This window comes from Rhodnius prolixus, unplaced genomic scaffold, assembly GCF_049639745.1.
Source record: "Rhodnius prolixus isolate KJV_2025 unplaced genomic scaffold, Rpr scaffold_5, whole genome shotgun sequence".
Taxonomy (NCBI): Eukaryota; Metazoa; Arthropoda; class Insecta; order Hemiptera; family Reduviidae; genus Rhodnius; species Rhodnius prolixus.
Window position 1 is genome coordinate 24286982 of NW_027411624.1, and position 12382 is coordinate 24299363.

Genomic DNA, 12382 nt, shown 5'->3' on the forward strand with positions numbered 1-12382 from the left:
TCTAAGTGCAAAGATGTAATTTGATACAGACCCTTAGATTTTCTATAAGATTCTCATAGAAAATCTGAATCTCTTTCCTATAAGATTACGTACTTTCTGGAAAAAATTTAATGGAGGACAGAGGAGCAATAAAGTTTTAGATTACCAACGACCTCCTTGAGTCCATGGTTAAATCTTAATTTAACTCCTTGAGACTTAATTTAAAATAATAATGCAACAAGTAATATTAAATTTTAATATTCATAAGATTTTCTTGTTAACAATAAATCTAATCTCGCCATTAAATAATCTTAACTTTCAACTCGGACTTTTTACGATAAATTTGCCTCAGTTAATGTTCTAAAGAAAGGAGAATATTCAATATATTGGAACAGCACTTTAAAGTAGCCTAATGTCCACCTTTTAATACTGAAATCAATTTTCCTGCAATAATGTATCCAATAAAAGTGATTGATCAGTGGCGTCACATGCTGCAATAGATTGGGTGTTCTCAAGTTAATGCAACCGCATGTATTAATAGATCTGGTGCACATAAATTATTTTAATAGAATGTACAACTAAATTTAATTGAAATGGCAAGTTCGTATATTGCGCTGCAAAGTCCTTAATTGGAGTAATTAAATTAAACTTGGAATATTAGAAAGGCTTTAATTTACTAACTAATCTAATTTTAACTAATCAAGGACGACAAGGTGGTCTCAACCAAAATCATTTCAGACTACAACTGAACATCATCTCGCTCGTTATTTAGGCAAAGTATGTAGAAGTCACTCACTATAGTGACTAGATAAACATAGCAACTTCCATAAATTTGTTACTTTTGTTTAAACTTTTTAATTAAACTGCAATTTTTAAGTGAATTTGCTATTGAACAACAATTAAAAAAAACTGTCATTAACTCTTGGAGCTATTGAACGGGAGACCTAGTTACTATGTTCAGCTTGCGACTTCGAAATTTAAGTTCTTCTCACTAGCATCTTCTGGTCAAGACAAACGGCAAACAACTGTCTCACCGGTAATAGAGAGCAGGTCTTGTCATCCAGATCAGGTCGATTGTCTGACTGTTCTCACTTAACAACCTTGGTTTTAGAGCATATAAGCGCCAAAAATTCTCCACAATATGAAACACAGTGGGTATGCCCAGCTCCTGCGTTGACTATAAGAAAATAGTCCCTTACATCCAGTGTAGGTGAAATTGCTAGGTTTGCAGTTGGCTTTGGAATTACTAGAAAAGAGTGAGCGAAAACAATTAGTTGGTAAAATTCTGGATCTTAAGAAAAGGGATGTTTTTCACACTAGAACTTCAATCGGCAGGCATAATAAACCTGTTTTGATTGTTAGGTGGGGATTAGAAGCCACTTAATAATCTTATTTCTTCAGTAGATGGAGGAAACTCAAAACAACCCTTGATTGATATTGAAGCCTACACTAATGAAGAATTCAGATGACTGAGAAGCTTCCAAGTGTTGGAAGAGAACTTTCCCAGATTTGACGATTTTTCTGGTTTAAGATATTTATAGAGGATGCTGTAAGGTCTTGCCAAGCACCAGCAACGGGGCACAATAGTTCTTGAAAAGAAGCAGTACGTTAAACATCAAAGAAAAGATATCTAATTTAATCTTTAAAATGAAAGGTTACTTTTGCAACTCTTGGACTAGCCTCGTCTGGCTGAAGTACCTACAGTCTAACCCTCCTTATACTGTTTTTGAACTGTGGCTCACCAGGTCAGGTTTTGAATAGGGCTGTCCATTTTGAAGGTACAGACCCAACAAGTACATAATTTAGCCCAGTTTATTTTATACAAATCGTAAAATTGCCAAATACGTTAGACTGAACGCTAAAGGTAAATTTGATAAATTATAAATTATGGAATACATTTTCAACCTGCCAGGCACATCTGCCCCACAGAAAGCCAATTTTTAATAATGAATGACATGAGGTCTGAAGAATGAGGTAGTTAGTAAAAGCTTATGTTGCCAGCAAACTGAATTATGAATTACGAGGGTCTTTTGAAAAGTCCGTGCAAAGTCAGAGAGATAGCACTACTGGCGCGTATCGAGGTCATGTTTAGTCAGTAGCATCTCTTGGAAGAACACACACCAAGTTTCAGCCAGATCAGTCTATTTCTTTGTGTTTGGCATTCGTTTGAATCGAGGAAGTCGAGTGATTTTCAAAAAATGGACGAAAAAGAATTTCGTGTGTTGATTAAACACTACTTTATGAAAGGCAAAACGCCTCAGGAGACTAAAGAGAAGCTTGATAAATATTATGGTGACTCTGCACCTTCGATTAGAACAGTTTATAAGTGGTTTCAAAATTTTCGGAGTGGCCATATGGGCACAAGTGACGCTGAACGTTCTGGACGCCCTGTTGAGGTTACTACTCCAGAAATCATTGATAAAATCCATGATATGGTGATAGATGACAGAAGAGTGAAGGTGCGTGAGATTGCTAGTGCTGTGGGCATCTCTAATGAACGGGTACATAATATTTTGCATCAACATTTGGACATGACAAAGCTATCCGCAAGATGGGTGCCGCGATTGCTCACGCTTGACCAAAAACGAAATCGTGTGAAGTGTTGCAAGGACGGTTTGCAGCTGTTCCAGAAGAATCCGCAGGACTTTAAGCGTCGTTTCGTCACTGTGGATGAAACATGGATACATCACTACATTCCTGAGACCAAAGAACAATCTAAACAATGGGTTACCAAGGGGGAATCTGCGCCAAAAAAAGGCGAAGACCGTTCCTTCGGCCGGAAAGATTATGGCGAGTGTCTTTTGGGATTCGCAAGGAATAATCCTCATCGACTATCTGGAAAAGGGTAAAACTATTACAGGTGCATATTATTCATCGTTATTGAACCGTTTGAAAACCGAGCTGCAAGAAAAACGCCCACGATTGGCCCACAAAAAAGTCCTTTTCCATCACGACAACGCACCAGCTCACACCTCAGCAGTTGTGGCCGCAAAATTAATGGAAATAGGGTTCCAACTCGTTTCACATCCCCCCTATTCTCCAGACTTGGCTCCCTCGGACTACTATTTGTTCCCCAATATGAAGAAATGGCTGGCGGGAAAAAGATTTTATTCAAACGAGGTGATTGCAGAAACGAATGGCTATTTTTCAGACTTGGACAAATCCTATTTTTCGGAAGGGATCAACAAATTAGAGCAGCGTTGGGCGAAGTGTATAAGCCTAAAAGGAGACTATGTTGAAAAATAAAAAAGGTTTACCCCAAAAAATTAAGTAGTTTTTATTTTTGCACGGACTTTTCAAACGACCCTCGTAAATTGTACTAAATGTTTTGACGCATTTATAAATTAAAATTTTAAAAAACTTCATGCTAGGGATACAATATCAACTACTTTTTAATAAAGTGCTGTGTCAGTTATTATGTTTTCATGTTAAAAAAACAACATTTAATTTTCCAGGCAGTTTGATTGTGCCTCTCAAAATACAATATAATGCAGAAATTATAACTGGGAATTTTATTTCTCAAAGTCATTGGTGTTGTCCAGCCTCTGTAGTACTAAGTACTCCAGATATGTGGGCAATCCTGTCCGTAAGTATTTAATGTGCCTACTTCCCAACGGACTTAGTTTTGAAATCTCGAAATTTTCCTGGGCTCGGAAGGAATATTATGGTAAGTCTAATAAAATCTAATCTGAAATTAACTCGTCATTACTTGAGTATACACTAAAATGAATTTTATAATGAGATGAAAATTCATAAAAATATGCTAACTTACTTGACTAATGGATCACATCCATTCGCAGTGCCCACAGTTCTACTGGGCAAATTCTTCATCTTCAACAATGTAACCAACAATTTCTCACAACCTGGTTCATACCTTAAATAGAACCAGACTCGACCTAGATGTCCTTCTGGATAGTGCAGTTCATCTTCCAGGTCGCTAGGATTACGATATAGTTCAGGATTCAATCCACCAAGACCCACGTAACCGCCGCCTGTAATCATAGAATTTAAATAGTTCAATTATTAGCCAAATTACTAATTAAGCAGTAATTTAATAGTTTATTATCGAACCGGGAGTTATTACTTTGATTACAATTAATGTTAAAATCACATTTTATGCATGAGCAATTACATTATGAAAGGATTGGTTTGGAGTGGCTGGTAAATTAATTAAATGGATTATAGTTTCGAACATGGCCGTTCGTGATCTATAATTAGGTTTAAATTGTAAGGGTTTAGTTTAAACATTAATTTTGATGGGAATGGTACAGAAAGACAAACGAGGCATTAGCATTGGTCGAAATTAGTAGTTCACGTTTATTTTTAAGAGTTTAAATTTTATAATTTTTATTTTAAACCTACTGAAGTAATGGAAATTGTACTTGAAAGTTGCGAAAAATTTCATTGAAAAATTTTATCTACGAATTTTATCCGTATAAGTTTCAACAAAGCGATTACCAAGCGTAGATAATGGATTGGAACTCAACTACCTACTTACCAGCTCACTGAAAAAAGCTGAGGGTTTCAATCTTAACATTTATAATTATAATTAAAGGCAAAAACGTACTTGTTAAATTTATATTTTATTTTTTGTTATATCTAGTTTCAGAGTGAGAATTTTGGGAGGAAAATTTGTTCAATAAAAGTATTAGCTAAACTATAATCGATAAAAACGTTTCTTAATAAGTTCATTCAAAACTTTAAGAACTATCGCGAGTTTTGCTAAGAGGAAATACTTTCTTTATTGCATAAATAAAGATATACATTTAAGAAATTTAAATAATAAAGTCAATTAATTAGTTATCAATTAAACAGAAGTAAAACGGTTTCAGATTGCCTCAATTTAAGATTTTTGTTCATGCTAAAGAAGAGATGGAGTCTCAATGGAACTATGCTTCTTTTCCTTACATAATTCCTTCTTCCAAAGCTTCTACGCTGCCTGAAGTACAAATTTGATACAGAAAAAGCCAAGGCATCTTCCGCCTGAAATACGTTTAAAATTGAAATACTTACATGAAATATAAATGTAAGTGGTTCTACTCTAGCACTTTCTTCAAAATATTTCTACAATTATTTACACAAATTCTAAATCTTTTTTTTTTCTTTAAAATTTCATACATATTGTTGAACGTTTCGATCTTTTTAATAAGATCACAGAAGGCATCTTCTACTTTAAATTGTGGCATTTCTTCTTTCAATCTGGCCTTATGCTACTCGTTAAAAAATTTATTAATATTAGAAAAGACATCTATAATTAGAATAGGCTGGCTTATTTTTATGAAATGCAGATAAAATCTGCATCCTCAATGGTATTTGTAATTTACCAATTTGTAACACTTGAAGCAGGTTCTTTGGCAATAAATTAGTCACGGAATTTCATCTCCATTTGCGAATCACGCGCACTTGTGACTTAAAGAACTGCAGCTTACGACTACTTTCTTTTCTGAAAAAATATTTACTTGTAATAGCTCTATAATCTTGTTTCTTGCTCTTCAAAATGCCCGTGTTCACAGTTCCTCTTACCAGCGACGAATTCTACTTTCTTTTAAATCAAATTCTCATTACACTTCAAAAATATTTTATATATCACTTTGCTTGACACGAAACTTATAATAACTTTAGACTTAAACTCTCGCAACTCAAAATTTTATAATACATTGTTCCTTTACTGCATTTAATTGCATGTCTTATAGAGAGTTAACTACAGTTGTGCACTTAATGTAAAAGAAATGAGTTAGAAGTCGTACCACTTTATAGCAAAATGTCCAGTTTATTTATTTTTTTTATTCTATTTTTTCTTTTTTAAGGGTTCAACCAGCGAAAGTAAACAAAAGGTTAGCTAACATCCTCACTCAGAGAGAGAAATTACAGGGGCGAAACTGATTGATTTAGAAAGAAGCCGATGGGACACATGTTTATCCACAGATATATAGATATTGATGCGAAGTCTTTGATTGTTTTGCTTTCACCATTGCTGGAATTAGGCGCTGGAAACAATAATGCCTACAGCAATTAATAGTCCACGGGTAACTATTGATCTCTTCCCATCTACATATTGTGGGTCTTGTAAACCCATTGTTTACTAGTAGCTTGCTCACTTCTAACTTCCCAACATCATATACCAGGGGTTTTATCGTTGACATGTTGGCGGTGCAGTGAGTAAGAGCAAGAGAGAAGAAAAAGGTTATCATGGTCAGCCAACCTCAGCAAAGAGGATGACGAATTCATAATTAAAAGCAAAATTTAATGGGTTTTGAATGTTTGCTGCTTGCAGTTACGGATGAATACGGATTAATACTGCCAGCAGTAATAAAGATTAAATTATCAATATTTAACAAGTACAAATTGACATTTTCATCTGGCGGAGACAAGAATCTGACAGTGGTTATTTTATTTTTGTAGGCTCATTCTTGAAGCCTAATAATAGGAACTTAGCTCACAAATAGCACATTTATTTTAGTGCTTGTAGTATGTTTTAACACGAACGTTTCCTTTCTAATTCTCTGCAAGAAGAAGAATCTTTAAAGTCAATTCTATGGCCATATGCACGGCAAAGTTTGTCAAACTCTCTTTTGGGAAAGCGTTCTACGCTGGCTTTATTAAGGAACGGTTCCAGATGCTGCACTTTACCTAATTAAGATACAAATTACTACAGATATAGTTACAGGAGAAAAAAAAACGGAAAATTTTTAGAACTTTTGATAACTATCTCATTTATTTAAATGAGAGAGAATAGTAATAAATTCGCTCATTGCCACTTATATCCAGGCTTTTGACTCTTAGAAATTAGAAATCCACACTGTTGGCAACACCAAAAACATATGTGAAAGACAGAGGGCGTGGGGATACAATTATAATTCCTACTATAACTTCACAAAGGAATTTTCATCAAAGTATCAATATGTGGTTGTGATTCCCAATTCCCAAACAGAGTACATTTGCTTAATTGAATTTCTGATTATATTTATACCCTGATTATATTACCTAACACCCTGCTGGCGTGGCTATCTGACTAATAACTATCTAGTATAATTTGCTTCTTTTTTTTTTTACTATACAGTACACGAGCCCAAATCAGAAAAATTTATTTCTCTTTTAATAGGTTGCGATCATATTTTTAATCTAACAAACACCTATTCTGTAAAGATATTTAGCTGGTAATCAAGACTCTAAGTGCCATAATTTTAAATTTCAAAGGTTCTAAAAGATTGCAATTCTAGTAATAAAAATAATACTTAAAATTGTTTCCAAAGTTTAGTTTTTAGCAAAGTTTTTATCAAAAACTGTTTTAAAATACAATATATTTTACTCGAGAATGTGCTGCAAAAAAGTTGTTAACTCTCTCTTTGTATTATAAATAACCCAAGTTTTAACTTATATTGAATTCCTCTTTCGGCCACATTACTTTTTAATAATCATAATTCTAAATGGTTTCAATAAAAAGTTGTTAAGTATCAAAATTAACAATCGCGTTGTAGGATACAAGACACAAATTTTACGACAAATAATTACCTAAGGGATTCTTAATGTAGACATTACATTGGTTTAATTAATTTCTATAAATACTAATATAGAAACGTTTCCCCATTCCTTTTTTTTCATCCACCGATACTTACTGAAAGAATTCGATCTGTGCTGCAGCTGACGTGGTTTCGTATCTTTCACTTCCTCCATTTCTGGTAGAAGATCATCAAGCGATTCGGTCTTTCTCATTTGTGGAAGTTGAAAGTCAATCTCGCTAGTTCTGGAAATAAAAGAAAAAAAAACAATAATTAAAATTATATGTAAATAATTACTAATATTTTAGACAGAAAGGTTTGATCCGCAATGCTGTTAAATAGCGTCGACTAAATCCGCCGTATACAATATTTGATTAACTCCCACCGATTTCGGCTTTCGTCTATCTTCGGAGAATGATTTTATTATAAAAACTTAGGCCTTTCACTAACAAACATTTTGCAGAATAAACACAAGACTGAAAGAAGTAACTACCCAACAGGAGAAACAGTGCTGAATATTTGGTTAGGCCCACAGTGTTAGAAGCGGAAAGTCAAAATATCTTAACCAAACTGATTAATATACCTTTAATGATGTATGCGAGTCCAAAACCGGTCAGGGATATAAGTAACATGAGTGTTACGACGATTAAAATCAAAGATAATAAAAACATTCTTTGGAAATAAAGAAAATCATGTAACTTGAGATGAGTTCAACGAAAAAACTTGATATTCAGTTTAGATGTTTCGGCATTCGAACAGAGTCTTTTGGATATATTGTAACATTCCCTCTGAGGAACTCGGTAGCACCACATTGTAAAAGCATACCTAATTCGTTTTTTTTTTTTTGATTGATTTAATGTTTAATAAATTTCCAACTAAAATTTTGATTCTTCTATAACAAAATAGTTTATTAAAGAACTGTTAAATGATAAAAATAATTCCTTAATAATAAAAATATTTTCATTAGCCATTTTAGAAAAGCTGCCAAAAGCAATTCAACTTTGATGTAGTTCCAACCAGCGTAACTATTAAGTGGTAATGATAATTTCTTACTTAATATAATTACTTAAATTATTTAATAAAGAAATGATTAGTTCAGCTATACTCAGCTAACGAGTTATTATAAAATTTTACAAGGAGAATATTGTCAAACTTTAAGAACTGTATTAGAGGGAAATCACGTGTTTTTCACTTCAGGCTTTTCCCTATATAATACTGTTGCCTAGTTAACATTCAGTTCAGAGAGTACAACTTTATGAGAAATAATGACTCTAAAATGTATGAAATAGTCGTAGATATCTATCACCAAGTTAATGACAGAAAAGTTCGTGGTAATGGCTACTAATTTACCAGAGAGGAAAATAGATATTCCCCTTCTGTTATATGTTCTTTAAGTGTTCAACTCGTAGATAGGCGCACTAAAAACGTTACATTAAAAAGTACGAGACAATGTTTAAAATTTAATGTTAAAAGATAAACACTGCCAGTTTTAGTGATCCATGAAAGACGGCAAGGACTATATTGTAAGGGACCAAGTAAGAGAACATTATCATTTATGCCTATGGTGTGGCTTTTATCAACACTCCTTGAGCGATAAAAAAAAAGTTAATAAAATCTTATGTTGATAGAATTGAATACAAGCTCATAATTACGCATACCTCTTCCAAAAACTTTAAATATTTTTGCTAATAAAATCGCATTTTTATAATACTAATTATGCAGAATCTGAGTGATCTCATAATACCAATATAGGACGAGGCAGTTCTCATGTACCAAAGCGCAAAATTCTGAAGTCTGCGGAGCTCTATGACTCGTAGAAACTGTGTAAAGTAATAATAACTTTGCAGATATTTTTCTCTGACATAAAAATTTTTCATAGTTTTAAATGTCCTTGTAGAATCTAGTTAATGCCCATTTTATTACTCTCCTCTACCTCTATTTAATGATGCCATTAAAACGGTTTACAAATAAAAGTTGAAGCATAATTTTTTCTTACAAAGTATTTCTAATAATATCTAAACTAGTAGCTATTAAGGTTAACGCACCTTTATTAAAATACCATAGTATCAGCAAGCTTCTTACTGTTCTATCTCCAACAGTGTTCTCTTTAACAAGAGATAATTGTCCGGAGACCGGAGTGTACTGTAAATAGCTTCGGACGCTAATAACCTCAGTTATCGATGCGCCTTAAATTACCATTTTGAAAAATCAACAACTAGTGTACTCCTAACATGGAACATTGGCATTATGTCTACATTTGTATTTACAATATGGTAAAACGTAAAACCTGTACACCACTTTCCTTTTCCGCATTGTTAAAGACATTGTGGCAGACCTCTTTAAAAGGAAATTCAATTTTCCTGCTAACAATGTAATTATGTAATACTGTTTCTGGTAATGTAAATATAATTTAGTTTAAAATTTAGCTTTCCTAAACAATTATTAAATTATTAACAAGAGATTTGATTTTAGCTCGCTCTCTCTAATATACTTAAATTATATAATTTATTATTAATTGTAATTCAAATAATAAAAATTTTGTATTTAAGTTTTAAGTCCTTTTAGTTTTAAAGAAAAATTTTCCGGGTTACAGAGCGTTTCTTTAAAATTGAATCAATCGTTCAATGTAATTGAAATAAACACTATTAGCTTCAGCTCATCTTCGCAATCGTAATCTAGTTGATTTATTCCATCACTGTAAAAACTGGGTACTCAGAATCAAGGAATTTGACGAATTCGTTATTGGTGAAAGTTCTATTTCTAAGGAAACTATCCGATAGCTTGAAAAGGCTATATTCATTGGCGAGAGGTTCGGTGATTAGGCGGAACTTCGCTCTTCAACTGATCCATCTTCTGGACAGGGCCTTGTAAAATGAGTCAATAGGATCAAGCTCCTTTTTATGACCAATGCTGTCTGTTTTTGGCATCATTTCTATTATATTTCGACGATTTCTTATCTATACCTATCTAGAGTGAGTTCCAAATACGTATTCGCCGGTACTGTAACAATAGTTTTTTTGTATGGGATTTGATCTTTATATGATCTTTATTTGAAATGTTAGGGGAACTCAGCCATAAATACTGAACACTGGTATACTGTTGGTTTAACATTAATTGATTTTTTGACAACCAGTCTTTAAGAAGAGCAATGTATAAGGTTAAGAATACAAAATAAAAAATAACTAAACACATTTTGAAGCACAACATTAATCCTCAAGTTTAGGAATGAACTATACTTCATGGAAATCTAATTCTGGTTAAAGTTTTCATTTTGTAGTCTATTTTAAGTCACGAAATGGATTTCTTAGCCGAGCTTTAATTGGAAGCTTCTCTATCGCCTAGGTCATATCAAAAACTTTTTTTCTGCAACCATGTAGGGAAGTTCTCATTACTCAATTAAAATCAGCTGTGTAATGCCCAACTTCCCACACTAGTGGGGGGAAATTCCCATTAGTGTCACTTTCCGCACAAGTGAGTGGAAAAACTTTATTGTGCTTCCTTGATATAAGAAGTTTTGTTATTAACATAAATATTTTCTGTAAAACTCTAATAAGCTTATTTAAATTTATTTTATTTAAATAATTAAAAAACGAATATTAAAAAATAAAATAAAAATTGAAAGGAATATAGAAATAAAAATAATACTTTAATAAATAATTAGATATTTTTAATTATAACAGTTAAAAAGGTTATAGTGTTACCTTATAGAAATTTAAAATGGATTCTAGTGATTCCTGTTTAGAAAACACTCCTCCATCAATAAAAGAAACAGCAGAAAATGTAATAAGTAATGTAAATACGTAAGTAATGTAAATAATTGTAATATAACAATAAATGTTTATAATAAATAAATTACTTTTTGTAGACTGTAAAAATGAAATTTTTAATTTTATTAGTTAATAAATGGTTGCAGAAAAAATATAATATTTAACTCTAGTGTAAAGTATTTTCCTCACACTCGGCAATTTGCACTTGCACTCGCATCGCTTCGCTCGCTCGTGCGTGCAAACCATGCCTCGCGTGAGGAAAAGTACTACTTTCCACACTTGTTAAATAAATAACTATTTCTTTTTTTTAAAAAAAAAACTAGCAGGGTTTGCAAAAAAGAGTATAATAATATAGGGAACTACATTTCTACATATTAATAGCTTGCTAACTATTCCTAAAACACTTAGGTCACATCAAAAGCAGGAAACAATAGATCACCAAGCCTCAAACGATAGACCAGAATGTTAAGGCGGCTGTAGGTCCAATCCTGATTGCAGCCAACCATTTCCTATTGAAATACGAATGTTACAACATAGAGAAAGCCTGGACTATAATTTTGAAAAAAAGGAATGAACCTATCAACTCATAAGCAAATTATAGAAGCAAGAAATAATAACAAGTTTAGATAAGGAAGGAATTAGCTAAGTGGTTGGCGATTGGACTCCAGGCGGAGACGCCAGATTAGAATCCAATTGCTGGGTTTTAGATTTTCTCTTTCTAGGAGCCGATAATGGACAGTGTTGTTTATAACAAGACAAACCAGAGGTCGGTAGTGCACTAAAATGTTGACGCACCTTAAATTAAAAAAATAAATAGTTTCTTAAATTAAAATCGATTGAAAAAGTTGTTTGTACCTGAAAGAGACCAATTTTCTTTTGATTTGATGTTGAATTGGAATAAATATATATTAAAAATGAATATTTCAAAGAAACAATTTCCATTGAACAAATCCAAAATATCCGATTGACTGAATTAAGTAATTGGGAATTATTTAAAAATTCTATTCAATTCACAGCTTAGAAAATTAAACGAAAACCGAAATGGTTGAAGGTGGAAGGGTGGTTAAAAAAATACATTCCACAAGATAAAATCTTTTCATACTCCTATTATATTCCAATTGTCCCTTCATTCTCTTT

General features: G+C 32.7%; 1 protein-coding gene across 2 annotated transcripts in view; it reads right to left on the reverse strand.

Moving 5' to 3' along the window:
• Positions 1-12382, reverse strand: part of LOC141458953 (synaptotagmin-15-like) — a 147155-nt gene that overhangs the window by 53850 nt on the left and 80923 nt on the right. For both annotated transcript variants that reach the window (XM_074137578.1, XM_074137579.1), the window contains exons 4-5: positions 7596-7723; positions 3752-3971 (exon numbers count right to left, since the gene is read on the reverse strand). In XM_074137578.1, coding sequence (XP_073993679.1) covers positions 3752-3971; positions 7596-7723 — 348 coding nt within the window. The remainder of the gene's footprint in view (positions 1-3751; positions 3972-7595; positions 7724-12382) is intronic.